This window comes from Gallinula chloropus, assembly GCF_964237585.1.
Source record: "Gallinula chloropus genome assembly, chromosome: 17".
NCBI lineage: Eukaryota > Metazoa > Chordata > Aves > Gruiformes > Rallidae > Gallinula > Gallinula chloropus.
In genome coordinates this window covers 7,647,110-7,673,057 of record NC_140102.1, presented here as the reverse complement: position 1 = coordinate 7,673,057, position 25,948 = coordinate 7,647,110, and the positions used below count along the sequence as shown (strand labels likewise).

Here is a 25,948-nt window from a genome sequence, read left to right as displayed (position 1 = left end):
TGCACCAAGGATGCCTCCTTCCCCCACGCGTGAGGCATTCCACAACACAAATTAAACTTCAGAGCTGTTTCTTCCCCCCACCCTCCCAGGTCTGCAGGCCTTCAGCAGCAGCCATGCTGTGTCTCCACATAAATGGCTTCCTCTTATCTTTCAAGAAAGCTCTTACCCAAATACCAGCAATATCAGGCCTGCACACGTGCTCATCCCACCCTCGCCTACCTGAGGGCTGCTGCTAGGCCCCGGCCTGGCAGCCCACCACTGCAAGCTGTGCCCCGCTGACTCCCAAACTAAACCACCATGGCTCTTCACCTCATCTCATAAAGGGTTAAACACACTCAGAATGTTGAAGGACAGAGAAAACTATTTCAACATCGTGATTAATTCTACCACATTGAGCCTACTGCTGACCAACCCCAGTGGAGACAGCGGAGTGAAGGGATTTGCCCAAAGCCTCAGGGTAGCTCACTGGAAAAATCAGAGTTTGTTCCTTGTTGTTTCATGTAATCATGGCTTTAACATTCTTCTGGAAGTATTACCTCTCAAAACACTGAAAGGTTTTTGTTATGAGATTTTTTTATCACAGGAAGAGTATGGCACAACACTACAAACTTCAAGTTCGTGCCCACAATGTCAAAATAATCTGAACTGCAGGATAACTACAGTAAGGAACTGGGATAGCTTTATTCCCATTTTCACTTCCAGCTCAGAAAAACGGGTCATCACTTGCAAATCAGCAAAAAAGCAGAACCAGACTGAGCAATAAATCCAAAATGACAAATTAGCAGTTCCAAATTGCTGAACTGAGGACCACATCCTTTGGCATAATAAAAGATCATTTAGCAAAAGTGATGCCTTGATAAAGATGATCCTGGCACCAGCCCAAACATTCATTCCTTCCAAGGTTATATAAACCTCACAAAACTGTAAATAGAATTTCAAGCACCGTTACTGATGGGAATGCAAAACAGGAGGGGAAATGGATATTTGTTTTCTCTGCAAAGGCCGTGGAATGCAAGCCCATTTCCTCTGTGCCTCTCTCTTTCCTCCCTAGATTCTTCCCAGTCTGAACCTTAGGGATGATATGGAGATGAAGGGATTTCATACTGGCTTATCTACAGAAGATTCAGCAAAGCCTCTTGATCTCTTTGGGACAATAGAACACAGAAGTTAAAAATCTATTTGTTTTTTCTAGTTCTATCCTAATCTTCTGCAACTTCAGCAGCAGTTATTCAGAGAAGATTACTCCCAGAGGAATCTTCCAGAGACTGTCATCCAAGATATGCAATACTTCATTCCTTTATCTTATTTTATATAAAGTTACAAGCATATCTATATATAAAATACTATATACATTCATACAAGAGTAGTCAGAATGGACCAACATATAATAATATGCCTGTCATATCAACAGTTCCATGGGGAAACACAGTAGAACTTTTTCAGACCTTAGCCTTAAGACAAGGAGTTCTAGAAGAATACCCTAGATTCTACTTAACTGACAGGAATGCACAGTTTATATAGTTCAAATAACAGAAGAACAGTTGTGACTTAGAGAATTTAAAGTCTACTGCCTAAATCTTGGGAGAATTAAAGAAAAAAAAAAAAGCCAACCACCAAAACAACAAAACACAAAACATTTCCAAACAACATTCTTGATGTTTTCAAAGCATCTAGTAGCGCTGGCTATCAGCTGATGGTCTACTGGTATTTCACACACACATCAGCGAATGGGAAGCAGTTTAGATTAGATATTAGGGGGAAGTTATTTACAGAGAGAGTGGTGAGATGCTGGAACAGGCTGCCCAGAGAGGTGGTGGATGTCCCATCCAAGGCCAGGTTGGATGGGGCCCTGGGCAACCTTGTGTAGATCCAGGCCTGCAGGTTGGTGGCCCTGCCTATGGCAGGGGGTTTGGAACTCTGTGATTCTTGGGGTCCTTTCCAACCTATGCCATACTAGGATTCTATGAATTGCACACAGAATACCTGCAGAAGTTCCAACCTCATAAGTGCATGGCAATCAGGTGTGCTTATACTGCTGAAATTATTAAGTTACACAGTGATAAAGATGCAGCTCAATTAATCTCCAGTAATTCATATTATTGTGATAATCAGTTGCTTCTGCATTTCCTTTTAGGAAAATATTTTGCTATTTATGTCAACATGCCAGGGCTAGCCCATGGCTAACCAGGGTTAGCTATTTTTAAGTATGGATGCTATAAAGGAAAAAGGAAACACGCAGACCAAAGTAGCTATTTTCCAAAAATTTCCATGTACAGGAGTCTGAATCTTCTGCCTCAAACACACAAACCTGCTTGTTCCTTTTTATTTCTTACTCCAAATCATTGCATATATGCACTGATCTTTTAAATCGTGCCTTCCTCCATTTATGCACTTGGCCCCAGCTGGCTTAGATACAAGAAGGATCAACAGAAAAACCACTATCTTCCAATTGGCAGCACGTCTTGGGTTTTCACAATGCAAGCAGTCATAAAGATTGGCAATGCACTACTTGAGTTTAAATGCTAGGCTAAAAAAATCTCTCAATTTTAAGAACTTTAGCATAAAAATGTTTATGTTGAAAGGCCTGCTAATAACTTGAGAGTATGAAATCAAAGACTGAAACTATCAAATTCCTGAGTTGACTGGCACAACAGAAATAGCATGAATTTTGCTGCAAGTCAAGATTAAGATGCATAAATATGCACATTAAGATATTATGGGATTTTTAAGACTCAACCATCTTTTTCTACTCCATAGCCACATGACATAGGAAGAAATTTACTGGTAACATGCTTGTAGAAAGCCATGCAGTTCTTCAGTTAAGATCAGTAGTAGACCACTGGCACAGGTTGCCCAGGGATGTAGTGGAGGCCTCACCTCTGGAGATATTCAAGGTCAGGCTTGATGGGGCTCTGAGCGACCTGATCTAATGATCTGTCCCTGCTTATTGCAGGGGGGGTTGGGCTAGACAACCTTTAAAGGTCCCTTCCAGCCTAACACATTCTGTGATTCTACGAAATGACATTAGACTATCAGTCTACCCCAACATACAAAGTTTAAAGCAGCCCATGTAGCTGACAAACACAAATTGATTTCAGAACTTAAAAAAATGGCAACTATGCTTATGAAAAATTAGCATACAAACTGGATGTGATAAACACTCCACCTCCAACCAGGAGCCCACACAACCTACCATTCACAGCACGCTAGTGACTATCAACCAAACACTCTGTAAGGGCAACTTGTATGTTCAGATTAGATCTGTCATTTTTCACAACTCCAATCTTACGCTCCAGAGGCAGCAGCTGATGTGCAACACTGGAACTGGAATACAGTGTGTTATACTAAAGAGCAACAGTTTTAGAAGCTCCCTCTTACCTCAGCCTCTTTCTGCTGGAGGATTCTATCCTTGTCTACCACTTCTTCTTCAACAGGCCTGTTGAACAAAAGAATGCATTGATGCTGTAAGACACACAAGTAAAAATCTCCAAGAACAGATGTAAGGCTCACATTTCAGCTAACACAACAATAACAAAGTCCACAGTCTGCACAGGGGAAATTAAGATGTTCTTAAACCCATGCACCCCTTTTGTGAAACATCACTTTTACCTCACAGACTCCTGCTATTCACTGTTTCTTAAAATTAAATATCTTCACTGCTATGGGGACTTTTTGCCATTTTCTCTAATGAAGAGATTATCATGGTACAAAAAAAAACAACCACTAAAAAAAAGCCATGTAGGCCATTTCCTTTCTTCTGTAAGACAAAAATGCTTGGCTGATTACTTGTTCTTTAAGTAAAGTGGGGACAAGAGTAAGTTGCTATCAAAAAAGATGCAGCACACGTAGACACAGATTTTTTTTATTACTTCACCGAGAGGAGAAAAAAATAATTAAAAAAGCAAAAAAGCACACACCACAAACACAAACACATTACCAAGAAGAAGATTGGTTTAAACTTCTCTCTCTCACTCTGTATGAAGGAGCAAGAGAAAGACCATGACAGCCCATCAATAACTGGAAAGGGAGCATTCTACCTAGCCAGATAGGCTGGGGCCTATTTAAATGTGCCTACTAGAGTTTATTTTTTCCAAGGAAGCATCCTTAGATAAAAACCCATGTTGCTTGCAGCCCAGTACTACTGTAGGCACGTTGCAATTAAAAGAACAGAGAAAAGGGAATTAATACAAATCCGAGAACAGGTGTCTGTAAGCATCACTCTACACTACACGTTAGTCCCTGTCAAGAAAAGCATTTCATACAAATTCCAGTAACTCCACAGGCTGAAATCACAGACTGAGCAGCGATTAGTTACTGGTGGGATTAGCTAGGAGGAAGAGAGTGTCCAATGTCACAGTGGAAAGAGACCCTCAGGCAGCAGAGCCCAAAGGCAAGCACGTACTTACTTGCCAGTTCGTTTCAGCCGCTCCGAACGGAAGTTCTCGTAGTGCAAATCCTGGGTCACCTCCTGCAGGTCCTGCATGTGTGTTCTATAAGATGCAAAGAGCTACTGAACACTTTGTCCTTCTTGTCAAAGGGAAGAAAAACACCCTTTTATCTTCTATTTTTGTTTTCTATAATGGATGTATTTACTAGAAAAATAATCCTTACAGACGAAGCCTGCCACAAAGCCAGGCAGAACACTGCTTTCATGTTTATAGGTCTTCAATTCATGTCTCTGTCCTCCCACCAATATTCTTCAAAGACCCAAAGTATGCTGTCATCCTTTTGCTTACTATTTACTTTACAGGAGATGCATATACCAGTCCTGGCAGCGTTAAGAACATTGCTAAGGCAGTCGTTCAGAAAGATACTTCAATTCCTAAAGTATTTTTGAACTGAAGTGTTATTAAGTATGATTTGTAACTGAGAACTAGGTGGAGCTCCTTGGCTCACATAACAACAACTTTAAATTAAAAAGAGGTGGGGAGGGGGGGAAATGCCTGCTACCGATCACCAGCAGAGGGCAATCCCTGCCCAGGAGAGAACACACAGCAGAAATCCATTTCCAACAATAGCAAGACGTCATTTTTTAAAATAAATAAATAAAAATAATCACTGAAACCCATCCACACAAGCAGAACGTCAGCTAAATTCATAAAGGGGTGGAGTATTGTATTTAACATAGGATTTCTGCCAAGAAAACCAAGCTGTGCCTTTAGACTATTATTCACAATTTAATCAGAGAAGTATTTTAAAAGCCTCTCTGCCCCACCCACTGCACTATAAAAAAACTTCAGTTTATATGTGAAGCCATCAAACACTGTTCACACAAGGCATAAGAACTGTCACACGTATCTGACAATGTGAAATACAGAAAACATTTTCTGAAGTCAGAGAATTACAGCAAAACCAGTTCTGGGGAGCAGACATACAACAAAAAGTCACACTACATTGTGATCAGAGCTAGTTTTTGGATTCAGGAGTTCACATTCTTGTAACTCTCTAGTCATTGTACCAGTTACATCACCACAGGAGATGGGATAACTTCACCATTACTCACACCAGCATTGTGCGCAGTTTAAGGAAATCATTGTGCTCCGGATTCTCAACCTCAACAACTCCCCAGGGATACAGACGGCCTCTGATTTTTTTCCCTTTCACCTCAATAAGTTGATTGGATCCAATAACAGCAAAGGGAATGCTAGCCTAGTTGAGACAGAGCAAAGCAAGTTACTCTCTTGACTTTTGCCTGGTTACTTTGTGTTTTTTCTCTGAAAGAAAGCACAAGACTTAACAGGAGAAGGGGAAAAGAAATGTTGGCAAAAAACACTCTACTAAAATCCTTCCACATTAGAAAACCAGTAAATCCTATCCTAGGCAATATATAACCTTTCATTAACACCTGTACTTTTCTTAGGATCATTTTGCCTTAGCAGAGGCACAAAAGGAAATGATGCTTTGCTTTAGGAACACTTGACTGTTGTTGAAGTACAGTTTGGGCATAATGTGTCATCTGACATAAGATCATACATGGAAAACAGCCAACAGAAACATACTTCAGATACAGATTAAAGTAGCCAAAGAGAGAACTTTTTTTTTTTTCAGATATTTGCAAAGGTGCCTGAAGAATGTATCACAGCACAAAGAGGAAATTACTTCAGTAAACCCTTTATTATCTGCCCTAACAAGAGGAAAGTTTTTAATTAGTATAGTAACTAAAACCCACACATTCTCTCTTTGCTTGCATGTTAAAAGGTCGAGTCAGAAAACAGACAGAAAATTACAATTCCTAGTGAAGAGTCCTTATATTTAAAAGATAAAAGAAAAGGAACTCCCAAGACACTACATTTGGAATTCTGATGAAGCAGAGACTGGAAAAAAGGATTATAATTCAGAGTTAACATCCAAAAGAAAACTTGAATTTTTCAACATGAAAATAAAGCACCTTTAAGCATACTGTAGGCTTGAGGAACTACTGCTACAAAATAATAAATTAGGAGTGAAACTTACCTTCAAAACTCTGGTTTGTTCTTTAAACTCCTCATCTTCATCAGAATCTGCATCAGGGAGCTGATAAATCCTAATGCCATGTTCAGAAATCTCATCCAGAACCTGATGTTTAGAAAAAAGAATAAATAATAAATTCTATTTCATTAAGGAAAAACTATATGCAATTTATTTACTAGCCTGTTGCACCTAGAAAACTCAGAACCTTTTTTGCTTTAAGTAGTTTGACAATGCTTAGACAAAATCATTAGCAGAAAAGACGATTACTTAGGCTTTGAGGTCATGTACTACCAAATCAGTATATGCCCTAGAAGACTATCTTACATGGCATTACTGTCAAGCTACCTATGAAAAAAACACCCCCAGCATTTTTACTTTTTCTTCATTCAACAGAGACTTGAACCTCAAGTCCATAAATATCTTGGAAAGAACAGTTGAAGGTACAAAAGCACCCAGCAAGTAACCTACACTTTGAGAGATAAGAAATGAATACTAAGTGGGAAATCAATGTCATCCTTACAATGCAGAAAGGAAGCCTATGCTAGACCTGACTGGATTTAAAAGATTTCATTTTATTGTTGAAAAAAAAGGACCTTTAAACACTATTTGCTATGAAAATCAGCTGTGTAACTAATTAAACACCTGTAATTCTCTCTCCTGCATGGCACTTTTCAAAGATTAACAACTACACACTTGACCCAAGGTACAGAGTGACACACAACACAGGCTTCAAGATTTTTTAGAAGGCACAAAAGATGAATGCCTTTTTAGAAAATATATCAAGTAAATCATTACAAAAGCCCAGAAGATTTACATGGAGAATAATACAGAAGCAGACAAAACCAGAGTGAATTTAATATGAAAAAACTAAGTAAAAGCAATGAATTCATGGAAGGGATTCATTAGTTACAGCATCAAAGCCATGCAGCTCATGTCAAAGCGTATTTTTGTGTATTTGATATGTACAAAGGTTTTAGACTGTGCCTATTGCCTCTTGGATCAAAAAGACAGAAGTTTATTATCCACTTAAACTGGTGAAAGTCATTCAATACCCACTAAGAGGAAAAAAATATCCATAAACCGTTTTCTTTATGGTCACTAATGTCTGAGGCAGCATATTTTTTATGTTAGTCTGTATTCCTGCTTATACTCTTCCTAATGAAATCACTGCAGGGGTGAGCAGCTGGGGTAATTCCAGACCTCTGGCGGTTTCAGATGGTGGTAGGAGTCAATCCTTCCTTCAGAACCAAAGAGAACGCTTCCACTGCTGTACTATTACAAACATTTACATGGGAAATCCCAGCAGATGCACTGACAAGATTTTCTTTCACTGAAGAAAGTGTCATTGTACGAGAGGAGGACAAAAAAACCACTGAGATCACAGAATTGCAGGGGTTGGAAGGGACCTCAAGAGATCATCAAGTCCAACCCCCCTGCCAGAGCAGGTTCCTTAGGACAGAATGACACAGCCACTCCCTTCCAAGGGATCTTGGGTCTCTCCACAGAGAACAGGTAACTGCAACCTTCCTAGATTAGCATTCCCCAATGAGTAGCAACTGCAACTCCACAACTGGCCCTGAACCAAGCAGCAGCACTACTGCAGTGATGAACTCTAGAACTCTAGACAATGTTTGGGGAAAATTGGGTGGAGGAGTTCAACATAATCGTAAGAACATTCAAGAAAACCTATGAAAGGACTTGTGCTGTCATTGCTACATGTGTAACTGGACATTAACTTGATAACACAAATGCAACCAGACTTCAAATGGACAATGGTCTTAACGAGCCCTCTCAGAGTATTGCTGGCTTCCTCGATCCTCTGTTAGCTAGATCCTTCTACTGATAGCCATGGTATAAATAAAACTGGTCCAGCCAGAGCCTGATTATTAAACAGCTGTTTAAAATAAAACAATCCTTCACACCATTAGAAGAGGAATGACCATGTATGAACCACAGCTACTCCCATGACAATGTTTTCCTGCCAGGTATATAAACATCCCCCACACTCACACTAAATAAAATATGAACCCCACCAAGAACAGTATTCTTTAAAAGAAAAAAAAAAGGGGGGGGGGAATAAGTGTTGCCAATAAGCAATTAGCAGTTACATTCAGACAATTATATTTAAATCAATGTATGTTGTTATTGTTTTGCAAAATGGAAGATAACTGAATTGTCAGCAAATGACAATAAAAGGCACACAGCTGGGAGAGCTGCACTGCGATGCCTTTAAGTAGCTGCATAAAACAAGAAAGGACATTTAACCTGGCTGAGATCTTGAAGATAAAATGCAAGTGAAACAATAACGGGAAAGCCGACAACAAGGGGTGCTAGAATAATATATTACAGCTGTTAAACCTAGTGCTTTCCTGAAAGGAAAAAGAATCGCAATAAAAACAAACTGTATTTTATGGTTCTAACAATGAAACAGCATTTTGCGTCTTCAAATCTGAATTTTATTGGCCTCAGAGGATTCTGTGTTCCTAAAGATTAGCCTTCCCATGGGAAATTCAAAAAAAAAGTCAAAATATTAGTTCCCCTCTCATGAAGTCATTCTTTTAAGCAGGTTTCCTTAGCAGCCTTGCATGGCACAGCTTGTGAAACTGCCTTGCATTTCTTCCCACTCAAGAGTTTTAAAAAATAACTTTGAATTCCAGAAAGACCAAACAGGAATTACTCCAAGCTGGGTTTCCTTTGCAAGCACCACAAACTGATCTTGCTGCTTAGTCCAAAGCAGCAAAACAAAAACATTTCACTTCAGATTGATGGCCAAATGGCAGAAACATCTGAAAATCCCCAAGACTTCAAGCTGCGTCAGCAAAGCAGGATTTTGATTCTTATTCTTGATTAGCGATTCTGTTAACCAAGATGCTTTGAGTTAGAACAATATACAGTAACTCGATTTTCAAAGCTTTGGAACCACATTATACATCTGACTTAATATAAACTTGGTTTGCAGAGCGACCTTTGCCAACAGTACAAAAAGAATGAAGATTTGTTTACCTGCTTCCTAACCCCTCCCTCAGATGACAGAGTAACCATTACATCTCGTTATATTTAGCCAATGCATAAAGGCAGTGTCCATATATTATCACTCAGGACCGTTTAAAAGACTAGTTAGTTAAAAGTAAGTTTGCTTATATTAGAAAGAACATGGATTAGCAGCAAATATGATCAAGAGAGGTTGCTTTTACATTAATCTCTTCATCATGTGATATGTAAACTAGGAATCATCTCCATCTCCCGCAATAAACATAGGCTAACCCTCAATCTGAGATCACTTATAGCACTGTACTGAAAAATAATAAGCAATTCACACTGGGAAACATGTTTGTGCTCCTGTCACATTTCAGATAAAACCCAGTGTTACCAATCAACACACAGAAGTGAATGTCAAACAGCACGCGTGCTACACTATGCCTGACACAGAGATAAAAGGAGCATGGAAGAAAGAGCTCCAACAGAATTACAGCAAGTATTGAAATCTGATACAAACATGTTCCTCTTCATTGCACCTAAGAACTGCTTTTGTGAAAGATGACTGTAGCTAGAACCTATTTGCTATCAGTTTATTTGAACTGACAAAGCAGAACACTCCGATTCCCAGTGAATTATACTGTCAAATAGCAAACATCTGACTTAAATGTCTGCTTTAAATCTTTCAACATCATTCTGCTACCAAATGCTCAACTAAATAATAAGTACCTACAAAAGCTGGGCCTGAAGTACACTGCTGAAAGATCAAATAGTTTCTTTATAAAAAGTAGCAGCTTCACAAACAATACCACTACGAGATAAAAATCTTTCACAAAGTCGGTACAGCCACAGAAAAAGCAAAGTGGTAAAAGCAGCAGAAGCTGGTTATTATCTCTATGAGTTCTTCAGTTTGTATACAGTACCTGTCATCTCCTCATAGCATCTGTGGAAGTACAAAAATAAAGCTCCAGAGCCTGGACAGAATTTCTCCCATGAGATCTAGAGGTTCTTTTTAACTCATTGTATGACCTTCTTTGGTTTTCCTTCCCCGCCTGTCACTTAGTTCATCATGAAACTGGTCACTTTATATAAATACCTCTCACCCCCTTCAACGACTGTCTACACTGCAGACAAGGATAAACCAAGAAAGATTAAATGCTTATATTCATTTGCCATATTATTCTATGATGAGATTAAATGTAAATTAGCTTTAAAGTGAACTGCTTGTACAACCACAACTACTCACTTCATTCCTGTAGAATTTGCTACAAAGTAATATGTCTTGGAAAGGCTGGGCAAGAAAACCTAAATGAAACTAAACCTAAAGATGCACTATCCAAACATACCTAATGCACTTCCACCACTAATGGCCATTCAGTCCACTGAAATAAACGACAGCTGGTCAGAAACACCTACACTATGTGCATTTCATGATGCTTTTAGCCCTCCTTAAACAGTTCTGTTCAAAACTGGTTTTGCTCTACCAGGGTGCAATGTTTGCTAAGACACATGGAGCCAACAACGGTCTCAGATTCTTGGCCAGTGTAACTGGTAGAGCACATCAGACTTCAGTGACAATTTCCCACATCACACTTCCTGCAGATTAGGTCCTTGACCAATATCATTCACCCCTCTTCAGTTTGAATTTACTTTATATTTGGCTTTAACATCGTATGGGTTGCATTGTTCTCATGATCAAGTGTTGGACCTACTCTTCTCTTCAGCCTTTCTCTCTCCTTCAGCGTCAGTGTGTCAGCCTTGGCAATCACAGGGACAATGTTGACTTTTCCATGAAGAGCCTTCATGAATTCTACATCCAATGGTTTCAGCCTGCCAACAAGTGGGGGGGAAAAAAAAAAGAGAAAAAAAGAAAAAAAGGTTGGTGGGGTTTTTTGTTTAAACAGACCAAATGTATTAAAAATTACTTGTTCCAAGTATCATCATAAATAATATTTCCAAAATAAAATAACATCAGAGCACTTGCTTTCCAGCTTGGTTATGTAAAGGCTGAATTGCAATTAAAATTCTCACTATAAATTGGAAACTATGAGGTCTTAAGTGTCTGAGCAATAAACAACATAATACTGACTGCCTTAAAAAATATTACATGCCAGAAAAGGGGAAAAAGCAGAGAGGAGCATTCATCCCCCAGACTATTTTAATTGCACTGGCTGACAATGTAGGAAGTAACTCAGTTTAGTGTTAAAGTTAAGTTTTGAGTTCAAGTAATAAACAGACTTACAAACATAACACAGTGCCGTAAAATACAAAAGCTTCAGAGCTTTTTCTTACCCATGCCCAAAGGGAGAGATGAAGTAAAAGCAGCAATGGACTCTGTTGTCTATAATGTGGCGCCTGTTTAGACCACTCTCATCATGAAGGTATCTTTCAAACTGGTTGTCAATGTACTGGATAATTGTTTTGAAGCTGTGGAATGGGGGGGATGTTAGAAAGAGAAGCACATTAGATCAGCTTGACTTAAATATAAAATAATCATTAAAAGATAAGAACAAAAGGAGGAGAATCACACTTCTATTATGAACATTTCTTTTACAAAAAAAAATCCAACTTCCTGGCATTGTATCTACTACTGAGGAAAAGAACTTTGATAATGCAAAAAGATGTTGTCATGGCAACCACTAAGTGTCTATTTATGCCTGGAGTTACATTCAAGTGTTACTCTGTCCACTGGATAAAAAGTTCAAGTGCAAGCTCAAGAAAATAAAAGAAAAAGAAAATCTGTACTCAGTGCTGAAATAACACAGACAGGAACAGAAGATTGAGGACTTTTTCATCTTATTTTCTGGGGGCAAGGGGTGAGGAGTTGTTTTTAAACCAGCTGACAAATGACATATCCTGGATATCCTCTTGATTTACAGCCCTGACCCTAGAGCTAGGTTTCTATAGTTACCTATGAAAATTCTGCTATTCTAGTCTGTTTGAATTAAGTACAATTACATTTGCAAGTCATGCAGTAAAGCATCACATGATTTATTAAGCTATTTTTGTTACCTTACAGAATCCTTTTCTGTTGGCAAAGAAAAGTAATTCCTACTTAGTTCAAGGCAATTTAAAATATGCCCTGCAAAGAAGTAAAGGAACACAAAATAGGATCATATAGATGAATCAGATATAAAGAGCAGTGACTAGAAAGAGAAAACACAATGCATTTAAGATATTCCAGAGCATGTAGACACCTGCAAACAACATTAATATAAAAGGACACTTTATATTAAGTACTGCAGGGGAAGGGAAATGAACACACTGATGAAGATAAGATTAGGCAGATGACTGTGTCTCATGAACATATCTTAAACTACTTTGGGAAAAACTGAAAGCTCAACTTGAAAAATAGTATTTCTGTTGTTGAGAAAGTACAAATTTGACTAGAGAAATGTAAAGAGGAAACGGATAAAAGAACACAAAGAATGAGTAATCCGGAAAACGAACACACAGAATGATGGCAAATGCTGTGACAGACAGCAAAGTTCAACCCTGGGCTGTGTGACTGTAATGAAGATAATGGTTGAAAGCAAAAAGAATGATGGAAGAGATCCCTCAGGGAATTTGACTTTCTGAAGTTGAATAAACTTTTGGATTAATAAGAAATAAATCTGTAGCAGAATATGTATATACGAGCTTATATCTTTGCAAGATTTGCACCATTCTAAGTCATACCACAGAAAACAACACAGTAAAACATGGAATTCATTGGGGTTTGACCTTAGTGCTGTCCTAGTCTAAGAACTGGCATCTTAATGCCTACACATGTTGAAAAACGACACCATAGTTTGCACTCCTGTTGATCTTAGACACTCTCCTCTTAGCTGGTGAAAGGTAACAAGACTGAAGACACAGGAATATTAGGACAGAAACCAAGCCCAAACAATGGGAAAGTAACTATCACACATTTCTCTGGCAATGCAATCAGTTTACGTGCAGCTTTCTAGCTCTAACAGCTATAATTTTCCCTATAAATATGGCGTTGGTGTCCTGTACCTCCTGACTTCCGGGAAACACCTGCCTTGTACCACTGTGCTGTCATTACTTGGGAGATAGCACATCCTGTATTCTAACAGCAAACACAACGGGTGCCTTTAAGCCCACTGGGGGAAAATTAACAATATTACCAAGCTGCCAAAATCCACAAAAATACAACTTGACATTAGCCAGCCAAACAAGTCAGTCAGCAGCAGCCAGAAAGCAGTTGTCACACGGCCTGCGACACCGCAACCACGATGAGAAAAGGTCTTTGATCAGCAACATCCAATAAGCAAACCTGTAAATTCTTTCTGTCAACCACCCTTTCGAGACCAGATTTGATCCCAAATTTGCTCACAAAGCAATTTTTTTCCCTTGCCCTTCTTAGATCCCTTTTCTCCTGTCTGAGGAAACACGTTACTGTAAGGACATGCTTCTCTCCCCATCCCAGTGTCCTTACCCACGGAACAGCCATCCCACGCTTCAAACCTCCCACCATAAAGAATATTGCTGTTCTCCAAACACACTCTGAACTGATGCCAAGAGCATTCCGAGCTATCGTTTGAGTCTAAGACACAGAACTCCAGCTTGTACTGAAGCTTCACACAGAGTCTAAAAAATTATGGTTAACTGTGGTTAGCACCCACCTTTCCCTACAGGCTGTTTTAAATATAATAGCATTTGGAAAACAAAAAACACTATACTCAAGAGAATGTGTTGTACAAAATCTGTAATAATTCATTTCCCAATTCAACATGGTTATTCCAGTCCAGGAGGCAAACTCCTGACAACACATGGTCCTTACTAGCACTTCTTCTGTGATGGAAAAAACATAAAAATTAACTCCAGCTTCCATCCTTGAAAGTCAAACTGTAAAATTAGCCCATTCACCTACCCAACAATGGAAACCAAAAGTAAAATTCATCACCTTGAAAAGTAGGTAGTCTGGAATTTGTGCAGCTTTAAAGAAACAAAAAAAAAAAAGAAAAAAGAGAGGGAAAAAAGTGCTTTATAAAACTTGGATTGAGATCAGCACCATCTGCTGGTTAATCACAATTGCAGTAAATGCTCCTGAACACAAACAGAAGTTCAAGAGCACGAACTCGCTGCTTCCTCTGAACCAGCAAGGAAGGAAGGTAGTTGCACTGGGTTAGTCTTGATGTCAGTTTGGAACAAAGAGTCTATCCATCCAAGTCCCTGTGACATCCTGTGAAGACGAACAGACATCAAAATAACACCACAGCACAAGAGAGAGACAATTAACTGCATCTTCTTTTTTTGCAGTAAGTACTGTTTGTTCCCATAACGTATTTTGATGCTTAAGTTTTCTGTGAGGAACCAGTAAATTGTTCTACTGGTTCTGAATCATCACGGAATGACTCTATTCAGCAAGCCTCCCAAAAGAAAGGGGAAAAAATCTGAACACGTAGGTCCCTAAGAAACATCTTAGCAGAATAAACAAAGGGCATTAGAACACAATCAACAGGAAGAGCTCGATGTAACACAATGCACAGGCGGCAGAGCTCTCAGCTCCAGCGGAAGGAAGCTCTAGTCAACAGTGCACAAAATAAGCAAGACCACACTGCAATCCAGAAAGATGCCTCAATTCTAAAAGTTCAATTTTTTTTTCCCAACTTAATAAAGTGGGAAAAGTGGCAGGAAAAGAAAAGTCCCATTGCAGCTTTACTTTCAAACTTTCATTTAGTGCATTACATGACTCCACTGCCTTCGCTTTTGCTGCATTTCTACAGGATGCCACAGAAAGAAAAACCAGGTCTGATAATCACATTCTGCAGGATGCCCCTCTAACACAGCATTCTGTCAAGGGAACATTCTATTAGCAGTACAGATGGTTTATTTTATCAGCTATTTGTCTCCTTCCTGATCTTTAACTCAAATTAACCAGTGTTAGCTTTACGCTCCTGTTCTCGGCACAGCAACATGTTTACCTCAGCATTACCATTGCCACCACAAAAAATGTGTCCAAAAAAATTAGCAGCTAAGGAAAATAAATATTGTTAGCACTTCTTAAAAGACAACCTTGTGGAAATTCAAAGTTTCGCTTCCAGTTGCACTGGAATAATTCAGGTATCCTAGAAAAGTGCATTAATATATCTCATTTTTATGTGGAAAAAAGTTGTCACAAGATCAGGAAAGGAAAAGCATGTGATGATGATTACGATCATGCACTGGAGGGAAGATCATTAGTTTTGAGGGACAGTCGTAGCCAGCCTAGAGAACACAAACCAAACCTTTTAAAAACATGAAAAAATGGTAGAAAATTGAAATAGGAACTTGTACAAGGCAATACAGTTTTACTAGAGATGTGTATTTTAGGAACCAAAAAGAAGAGAAACTTGATCTGAAAGCTCAGACTCAATAACTGTGTCACTGATGATATGAAGATGAGCACACAGTGCACAGAAATGCTTAGAAAACTGTGTTTCACTGCAAGGACTGAGAAAAAAGCATGAATTCAAGACCATCATTCCACTAAAGTTAACAATAACAAACCTGTTGCTTCAATTCAGTACAAAGCCAGCCAAAGATCACCAGCTGAATCAGTTAAGTTCAGAGAGACAAAGTGTCTTGCACAACCTCTATATAGAAAAGTCGCATTTGCACACATACCAGTCCTGGCTGTTAATGGCATCTCCATATCCTGGTGTGTCAACTACTGTTAAACGCAGTTTCACCCCTCGTTCCTCTATCTCTACTGTAGAAGCTTCAATTTGAACCGTTCTCTCTATTTTCTCTAAAATAAAGGAACATTTTCATTGTTATTATGCTCATCAATACTTGCAAAACCCCCCACAGGAGAGAGCAACAGAAGAGGAAATGTAGTTTGAAGTGTATTGTAACCTAAAGGACATGAAATATTTTAGAGGAAAAAAACCCCAAGCTTGGTAGAGAAAATTCACCACCACAATTTTGTAAATACACAAGCAGCAATGAACTAAAAACAAAAAAAATGGGGGATTTACTAATGAAAATATGCAAAAATAAAATTATAATACTTAGAAGTATGCAAGATTCTTTGCCAAAAGGTATTTACAGCTCTAACCAGGATTGAAGGCATTACAGGCAAAAAAAAATTAATAAAAATGGGAATTAGAGAAAAATGACATTTAGGTGTATTGACAGCTAAAAGGTTTGAGGGTTACTCTTTTAGTAACAATTGATAAAGAAACAACAAAAGCCAAGACTTCCAAATTAAATATGAGAAAAAGGACAGCTCAAAAATGATAATTTGGAGGATTAAAATACACCTAGACAGCATGAAGAAAGGGTCTCATGGGTGAAGTTATTGGAATAAAGCAATATTAACTGAAAGAACAAGAAGTTTCATAGGTTGTGCATGTGCTGGAGGAACTGCAAAACCACATTTACCTGCAGCTCCAGGAATGTAACGTTCTGGATAAAGATCAGTCAAGAACAGACTGTTAATTAAAGTGGATTTTCCCAAGCCAGACTCACCTACAAACAAAATAATTCAGGTTATTAAACACATACACCTTTTACTCCAGGCTTTTTAAAGCACCACTCTTTCCCCAAGCTCACATACTGAAGGAAAAATAATTTGTTCATCAGGATCCACCCTGGTTATTGAGATAAAAACATCAAAGGTTCAGTTAAGCACTTTAAAAAACACAGGAAAAACAAGCCTCTAGTGTTTTTAAGTGTTACATGAAAATGCTAAGTTTACTGTAATAGATTTCATAATAAAAGCTGAAAGGTCATACAGCACTGACTATAGATCTAGAGATAGGTTACGTCAGGGAAATAAAAGTGCTTTTACTTTTTTTTTCATTGAAACTCACAAAACCAGCAGCTGTAACTCTCCCACTGAGAATTTCTGAGAGCTTTAAGGTTTTCCTAAGCTGGAAATTGAACCTGGAACACTGTCAGGTGGAAGAATTAATAAAGCAATTCCAAACTAACAGTTGAGCTTTTCTCCCTTACAGTTAGGACAAATACATCCCATGAAACAGAAAATGTTAAGAAAAGTATTCGAAATTCACCTGAGAAGTCCCATAATTTTAGAACCTGAGGTCATACAAATGTTGTCCTATGTCAAAGTAATAGAGTTAAATCTGTAAATGGAATTACTAAAACTGAATTACACAGAATGGCTTTTTTCCCTGATGCAAGGAATCAAAGGAGTCAGGGTTTAAAACAACTGGCCGCGTCTTTTTAGATGCTGCCAACCTATTCTTAAGTGATGGAGAAGTTATCTGGATTAATCTGTAATGATGAAATAAAATATCCTACATTTATTCAAATTACATAGCTATTTTACAGACATTGCTCTGCCACCAAACAATCCCAAATGCTATCACAAAGCACAGGGAATAAGAAGGAAGGTCTACACATCTCTCTTCATTTTTCAGTACCACATAGCTGCTCACCTTGGAATGTCAAGAAGGTGATAGCATTTGTGGACTCCCTTTGCATTTCCAGAACACTAAACTGATTCAACATAAGTATAATTCAACATGTCACTTAAACCAGCTGTGTGCCTAAAGGACTTTCCAGCAAAGACTCCCTACAGGTGCTCATTCACAGAGCAGGAGAATTAAATAATGCTGGAATGAGTCAGTACAGATCAGCAGGAAACACAACAGCATCACCACTGTAACAGCAAGACATTAACCATGTGCAGTCATGCCTTCAGTTGGGGAAATGGGAGTCAAAGAAGATTAAGCAACTATCCCTACCATCTGATGATGAGTCAGGAATACAAGAATGTCCTTTTGGCTCACAGTCATCATCTTTAATCACTATAAATATTCTCTCCCACCAAACACGACAAAATAGTAAGAGATTTAATTAGAGACTGTATAGAGGTACAAAGCTTTTTCTTCTGTGTAACAGTTAACTGCTAAGTAGAAAGACATACATGTCTACATGAAAGAATTTATTTGTTGTTGGTTAACAGTAAAAAATAAAGAAGTCACTTACCAACCACCATCAGTGTGAATTCAAAGCCCTTCTTCACAGATTTCCTGTGAACCTGGTTGGGCAGATTAGCGAACCCCACATAGCCTGCTGAGTCAGAAAACTGTCAAGAAAACAAAAGTAGAGTATAAATGAGATCCCTTTCCCCTACAAAGTTGAAATGGAGTTCAGCTGGTTCTATACAATGAAGTGCAGAGGCACACTAAGTGCATGGAAAAATAGAGAATTAAATGATTTTTCACTGCTACAGCCAGACAGACCTCAAGCAGGCCCCTTTACCAAGCAGTCTGACAGAAGCAGAAATCTGATAAGCACCTGGGGCTACACCATAAACAAGTCTCTCAGTGGATAAAATTAAAAAAAAGAAGATGTATCAATCTTAAGCTGTAAACATAGCTAAAAATTCCAAAATTTTTAAACTGGAGGTCAAAAATCTCTGTTAAAATTTGGCTCCTGCTATATTCCATAAAAATAAATAATGCAACGCTCACATGTAGAAAACCAGCACTGTATAGCAATGCAGAGATAATCAAGATACATTCACACATAGATCTATCTGATGCTTGTTAAGCTGATCACCTATCTTCACAATGATTAACTTCTAACACAAAAAAAAAAAAAAAAAAAAAAAAAAAAAAAGGTGCCTGAAAAACTTACCAAAGAGATTTAGGCTGTAAGAGGGGGAGTCTGCTTTACCATCTGCTATCAATTGACTGAAAACCTAACAGAAGCCTAAACCTGAACTGCAACCACATGATTTTAGGTACCAATGAGTGACCAAGAACCAACTGTTTTCTTCACAGACCCATTCATGATGAGGAGGTTTTATGCAGTGCTGTGCTTCCAGTGGGGCCAGGGGAGATACAGGTGCAATCACTTAAAAGGACTGCCAACAAATCACCTTCTATCACCCACCCAGATGGGCAAAAACATTAGAAATAAAGGTTTGTCACATGAGTTTTCCTGAGGTAAAGGCACCACACTCAATGTGTAAGCAAACACTGAATGTCTGGCAACCATCTGAAACCTATTACTAGAATCACAGCAAGCTCTGTTTCTACTCAACAGCTCCTTTTAAAAATGCACCTGAAGCAGTGGGGCATCAGTGATTCTCTATTTTACCACTTCAGCAGAAACACAAGTAATTTCAGAAGTCGAACCGATTCTGAAGAAAATTTTGGCTGTGCAGCCATCTCTTTACCTTTACTTTTTCACCTGATTGAGACATGTTTCGTCACTCCCAAGCTTCAGACACTGGAAAATAAAATCCATAGTGTGTGTTAAAACAGAAAGATTCCTTTAAAACTCAAAATACTAAAATTCAGTATCCTTGAAGATCCTTCTCCTCTATCCCAGCTTTAAAGAATGAAGAGGATGGTTTACAAATGGGTGAATGCAACCCAACTGTTGTGCAAAATGTTGTATTTGAGAATTATGATCACATACAAAAGTTCTCCTGAGAACAGGACACCTATGGGATTTCCAGATAAAGGTTCTATATATGAATATAAGGAGAAACTTTTACCCTGTGAGGGTGATGGAGCACTGGGACAGGCTGCCCAGAGAGGTTGTGGAGTCTCCTTCTCTGGAAACATTCAAACCCACCTGGATGCATTCCTGTGTGATTTAGTCTAGGAGACCCTGCTCTGGCAGGGGGGTTGGACTAGATGATCTTTCAAGGTCCCTTCCAACTCCTAACATTCTGTGACTCTGATTCTGTGATTGTAACATTAATTTCAGTCACTTTGCAGTACTATCACTGGATGTGAACACACTGAGCATCGCACAACCTTGGCACTTGGCTAACCCACGTCGGACATGAAAATTCAACCTGATCTTTGAAGGACTATCAAAAAGATTTGTTCTTTAGTTCCAGACACCCAGAACAGCTGGGTTTTGGCAAGCCCTTATCTTTTATCCAAGGACATTAGTTGTGCTATAGATTAGTTATCAGGGCAATAGCGAGGCCCTTTTATTTAGAGCTGCACAGTACACGGACAGGAAGCGCAGAAGTGGCGGGAGCACTTCACAGCTTGGTTTGTTGACTGCGCAGTTCTTGGCCTGGAAAAGCAGGGAAGTGACCCAGGCAGGCACCTGTGTGTTCAGACAGAAAGGCTTTCCTGTTGGGTAGCAGGAGCTGTTCTAGCAGGATACAGCCCAGATTCTGACACCAGCAGCTTGACAGGCAAATCCTAGCAGAGAAATACTAAGCTCTGGACTAGAGGAAAAGTCGATGTTCACATAACCACAGGTCAGAGCCTTGAAGGAAATGTCTTCAGCTCTCATGGCATTTCATTTGCCCTGAAGCAGGCATTTCAAATCCTGGCAGCTGTGTAGACACCAGCCACCCTGTCACCAAGGAAAGGGTATTTTTTTTTCCTCCTCCAACTACTTTCCCCCATAACCAATTCATTTGCTTGCTAATGACAGCCTAACACATCCATTTTATGACTGCCTCTAATTGGGTATTCCTCAAATCAGCCTGGGAAATTTCCCTTAAGAATGTTTTTGAAAAAAACAGAGCTTGTTTTTCTTTAACCAATACACAAGGGCTCATTCCAGCTTGCAGCCAGGCAGCGTTACAGACCCCCAAAGACAGTCACAGCTTCACCAACCATGTAACTCACTGCTTTGCATTGCATTGTGTTTCTACATCTGGAAGCTTCTGCTGTCACCTTTACCTATAAAACCAGCAACATAACCCAAGAGTTCAGAAAAGCTCCTAAGCAGTCGCTGCCTGCTAATGTAGACAGACCTTTGGGCCCACTTCTCATGCCAATGCCAAGTGAGAAGTCACCCAGAGCCACTGCCTACAGTCAAACGTGAGAAGGGGGACAATTCAGCTTTAAACATGTACAGCAAATTGCCTAATTACTTCTGCTTTAAACTGACAGTATAGTCACATCCACTGTAGCATTACCTAAGCCACCTGACTGAAAGGCAGAGGAGCCAAAATCTGTCAAATTATTATGACACAACCAGCTTCAAAATTAGTTTGCCATCTCATAAAAAGTTAAATTTACAGGAGGTCACGTTTGTAGAATGATGTACAAAGCCTGTTTCCTACTGAGCAAGCCACGTTCATCTTGTGTCTCTGACCAAAAAGCTGCTGTAGCCAAAGCTGCTGAACAGCTGTCCGGATATGCGAGCACTGCAGCACACGCTTCAATGCCTGTGTACAACCAGCCTCCTTCTTGCTTATTCCCCACTCTATTTCATTAGAAGAGAAATATGTTCACTCCAAATTAGCAGAACCACCCCCTCCCCATGACAAAACCCCCACCCTGCTGTTCCACACCACCAAAGGAAGGCAGTGAGGTTCAAAGGAATCCTCAGTTGTCCAGCTTCAGCACGTTCTGCAGTTCATAATGCTGCCCTCATGAGGTTTCCTAGGAAATTATTCGACTGACCCACTTCCCCAGATGTGTGAGCCATCTTCCCGAAGCTTTACTGTATCATCACAAATCAAAGCCCTTGGAATTAGCAGAATACCATATGTTACACCTTCTAACAGCACCAAATAGCCACAGCACTCACGGGACCGCTTACAAGTGGTAACTTGTCACACGACCAGACTACACTGTGCACCAATGGCTGTGGACGCCTCAAATCTGTCTGCAAACAGCTGAGTCAAACATTGAAATAACGTGAAGTTCAGCATCTGACAACGTTTTGGATGGCCCCACATCTGGAGATAGGGACATCTCATTTTTCATCAGTCTCCCATAACAAAATTTGAAAAAAAAACAAGCAGCAAAACTAAGACAAAACAGAACAAGCCACAGCTGTACCACTTTCTTTAGTCTCTCACAGGACTGTTGCAATCAATAGAAAGGGATAAGATACAATCACATTAACTTCCAAAAAGCAGGGAAACTTTATTTGTAAATAACTGTGAGCCACATCTAGCAGGTCTAGCAGAAGAACAGGATGCTACAGTGTAGGAATGATCAAATCAGGGTTTGAACTGTGGATAACCAAACGGAGGCTCACTTTGGATCCCAACACACTCTTACCCTAACAATGGACTGCTGGGCAATCGAGGGGAGCAGATCACCACTGCAGTCAGTTACAGTTACCTCCTCGACAAATACAGAGGCCGGGAACACATGCTATCCCACTGCCTCCTGCTAAGAAATGTATTCCAGTGAGAAAGAAAGAGAGGGGAAGGAAAATGGGTCATTTCCTTTGTTCCTGTCAGGATGCAAGAAGTAAACTGTTAGGCACAGGCAGGCTGGGAGCTTCTTAATAGGAACTAGCACAAAGAAAACGCGATGAAAAATGTAGAGTGTTTCCATATAAGGATATTAACCAACATTTTTAAATAATCACTTCAGAGTGACCTTAACAACCATCTCTACAAGCAGAACAGCCCTCCTGATTTATCACGAGACCTCTTTCTTTCCATCTGAGATTATATAACTCTGATAAACTCCTTAAAAAGATTTTAATAACCTAATAAGGAACCACAGAAAGAAATAAAGACTCAAGTAGGTTTTCAAATGCTGGAAATGGTCTGAACACCACCAGCATTCTGTGTTGGAGCATTGTCAGACTTAAAGCAGAGAAACACCAAGAGTGTTTACCAGTTTAACACCAGTGTTTGTAGTTTCTCACAGAAAAACTTGTCAGAGTCAAGTACTAAGACACATAAATAATTTTTTAAAAATGAAAACATCCCTAAGTGTCTTGCATACAGAGAAACAAGCAAGTTATGTGCAAATCAGAAATTTCCTCACTATATTCCAAGCTGGATATAGAGGCAGCACTAAAATACAAAGCAGTTAATTTACTGGGCTTTGGGTTGGGTTTTTTATTGCTTACACTATCAAAGTTGTATGAATCACCCAACTCTATCAAACAAGAGCACGTCAAGCAGAGCCTGTTCCCTGTGTCATGCTTTGTTGGTAACTAGTCTTCACCTGTGGCTGGAAACCCCCTCCCAGAAGCTCCCAGGGAGAAACGTCACTCCCTCTGTGTCAACACCACCAGGCAATTCCATTTTCCTGGTCAGAACAGATGTTATCAGCTGCAGGAATCTTCTTTTGGACATGAACAATTCAATACATGCCTGTGGAACTCAGGAAGATGACTGTATCACTTCACCAAACACAGAGTTTAACAGTAAACGCAACAACAACAGACCCAGCCGTGGCACCTGCAGACAGACCAAGCTAAGCCTGTGCCACTGCTTCCTCCTTGCATTACTATGGAATATTACAGACTTTGGTTCAACTATGTTGTCAGAACTATGACATGCAGATTATTATTGGGAATCTACTGCTGTTCCTCAAAACCAGCCACACTTTGGTGTCCTTAAAAGCTCTTTTACACCTCAGTGACTTCACACACACACGCAGCAAAGAGAAGTGAGGACTAAGCAAGGAAAAGCATCACGTATTAGCACTGTTCTTTAAAAGGAAGAGGTGACACTTAGAGTTCTAGATCCATTCCTAAATATTTTATTTAATGTCCCATCTCAGTGTTGACATGTTACTCCAGACAACGTTCCTACAGCTATTTCAGTTAACAGAGTGACTTCAAAAGCACAAAGATGGCAACGAGTCCTGGTGATTATGTTCTTCCTTCTGACAGCATTTCCCCCAAATTACCATATCAAAGAACAACACTGCAAAGCAGACCCGGGGGCTGCCTTCGCGTTAAGGAGCACAGCACAGCACAGGAGCCGTGCCCGGCCGGGAGGGAACGGGCGGCTCTGCCCCGGCTACAGGCTGAGCCACAGCCGGGGCACGGCACAGGGAGCCGCACTCGGGACTTTACATCGCTGCCAAGCCAGGCTTAAGTCCCAGGTCACCACGCGCTCTCTAACCTGCGTCTGAAAGGTAATTTAAGGCTTAAAAAGGAAAAAATAAAAGAAAGCTCGGGGCAATTATCCCGCCGCGGCCGGAGCGATGGGCTCCGCGCTTCCCCCGCGGCATCCCCGGGCTCCCAGCGGCCGCCCACGCTCCGCTTCGCGATGTCCAAAACATCTGAGGAATGCCCCTGGAGACAGGGCTTCCTCTGCCGCCCGCGGTACGCTGGGCAGAGCCCGGCAGCACAGGGGCCTCGCCCGCACCCTGGGAGCGCCGCGATCCCCGCTCTACGGCCGAACGCCGGGGCAGAACGGGCCGAGACCCGGCTGGGGGCTCCGTCTCGATGCGCGTCCCCTCTCCTCAGACATCAGCTTCGGAACCCCCGTCCCGGGCAGTGGAGCGAGGCCGGAACCGGGGCGCCGGGCCCGCGCACGGAGCACACACCGCCGCGGGCACGTCTGGGACCGGGCCGGTACCGCCGCCCCGCTGGCAGCTGCGGGCAGGGCAGGGCACAGCCAGGCCCAGCCGCGGAGCGCCGGCACTGACCGGGCGGAGCGATGTGAGGATCGGTGTGCGGAGCAGGGACGCCCACCCGCCGGGGAAACAGCCCGGCCCCCATCGCTTACCTGAGCCACAGCCGCTTCCGCCGGTGCCCGGGCTGCCAGGCCACGATCCTCCCCCGCAGAGCCCTCCCGAATCCCATACGCCACCGCGGCCCAGCGCCTACCTACCCTCCGCGCGACTCTATGGTCTAGGCCGCTTCCCAGGATAACAACGAGGCGCGGCTCTGGGACGAGCGAGAGGAGGGATAGAGCGTCTCCCCCGCCCCTTGCCAGAGTGGCAGCGGGGGAGCCGGCCCGTGCCGCGCGGGCGGGCGGCGAGGCGTCGCCATGGCGACCTCCCCGGCCGGGATGGCGGGACGCGGCGTGGGAACCGCGACCACACGCGCGGGCCCCGGTATGGGGCCTCCAAGGGCGGGAACGGCTCAGTGGCGGGCGCTCTTCTCCCGGGCCGTCCCGTAGCCGGGCTGCTAACAGCTGGCGCTGGCCCGGTGGGGCGGGCATGAAACCCGCCGTGTGCGGGTGGGCAGCGCCTCCCGCCCCAGGGATCCCGGCTCCCCTCGCCGGCCCCCTGAGGAGGGAGCGGTGCCGCCGCACTGCAGGCTGCCGGTGTCCCCGGGGATTCTGCACCCAGCACCCGGGGCCGGCTCCTGCTTTGGCCCCGAGTGCCCCACTCCAAAATCCGGAGCATCTCCCCATCCCGCTGACTTCCCAAAGGGAAAACCCGTGAGACGAAGGCTCTTTGGCCAGAGCCGCCCCTCACAGATGTCACTGAGCTCTGACTCCCCTACACGGCAGCCAGCGCTATGGTGGTAACGACTTTGAAACGATACGGGTCCAGTTTGCTACCCCCACTTCCTGTCCCACCAGCAGCACACAGACACCCACCGTCTGGCACACACAGCCTCAGCCTGGAGCTCCACACACACATTGGCCTTCAAGAGCGAAACGCAGAGCCCATCCTGCTTCCAGCATCCCCCTCTCAAACTGTTCGATTCTTCTTTCCTACCCAAATCCTGCTGACCTTTCAGGTTGCCTCCACCTACGGTAGGTTTTGGCGATACTTCTCAGTGGAAAGGGTTTTGGCACAGTAGGTGTGATAGCTGGGGGAAACGTAGCTTAAACTTCAAGCTGTAATGGAGTATGTGATATAAACCTGCTTGGTTTGCAGCGCTCATCCGCACGGGGAGCAAATCTCTCTCCCAAACA

General features: G+C 41.5%; 1 protein-coding gene across 1 annotated transcript in view; it reads right to left on the bottom strand.

The window, feature by feature from the left end:
• Nucleotides 1-19,613, bottom strand: part of LOC311198024 (septin-2) — a 32,926-nt gene extending 13,313 nt beyond the window's left edge. Inside the window, exons 1-10 of the mRNA XM_084271901.1 lie at nt 19,568-19,613; nt 18,370-18,469; nt 16,798-16,884; nt 16,039-16,162; nt 11,719-11,853; nt 11,139-11,256; nt 6,454-6,555; nt 5,504-5,649; nt 4,407-4,490; nt 3,379-3,436 (exon numbers count right to left, since the gene is read on the bottom strand). Of these exons, the coding sequence (XP_084128027.1) occupies nt 3,379-3,436; nt 4,407-4,490; nt 5,504-5,649; nt 6,454-6,555; nt 11,139-11,256; nt 11,719-11,853; nt 16,039-16,162; nt 16,798-16,884; nt 18,370-18,469; nt 19,568-19,594 (981 nt within the window). The 5' untranslated portion in view covers nt 19,595-19,613. The remainder of the gene's footprint in view (nt 1-3,378; nt 3,437-4,406; nt 4,491-5,503; nt 5,650-6,453; nt 6,556-11,138; nt 11,257-11,718; nt 11,854-16,038; nt 16,163-16,797; nt 16,885-18,369; nt 18,470-19,567) is intronic.
• Nucleotides 19,614-25,948: the final 6,335 nt, after the last annotated feature.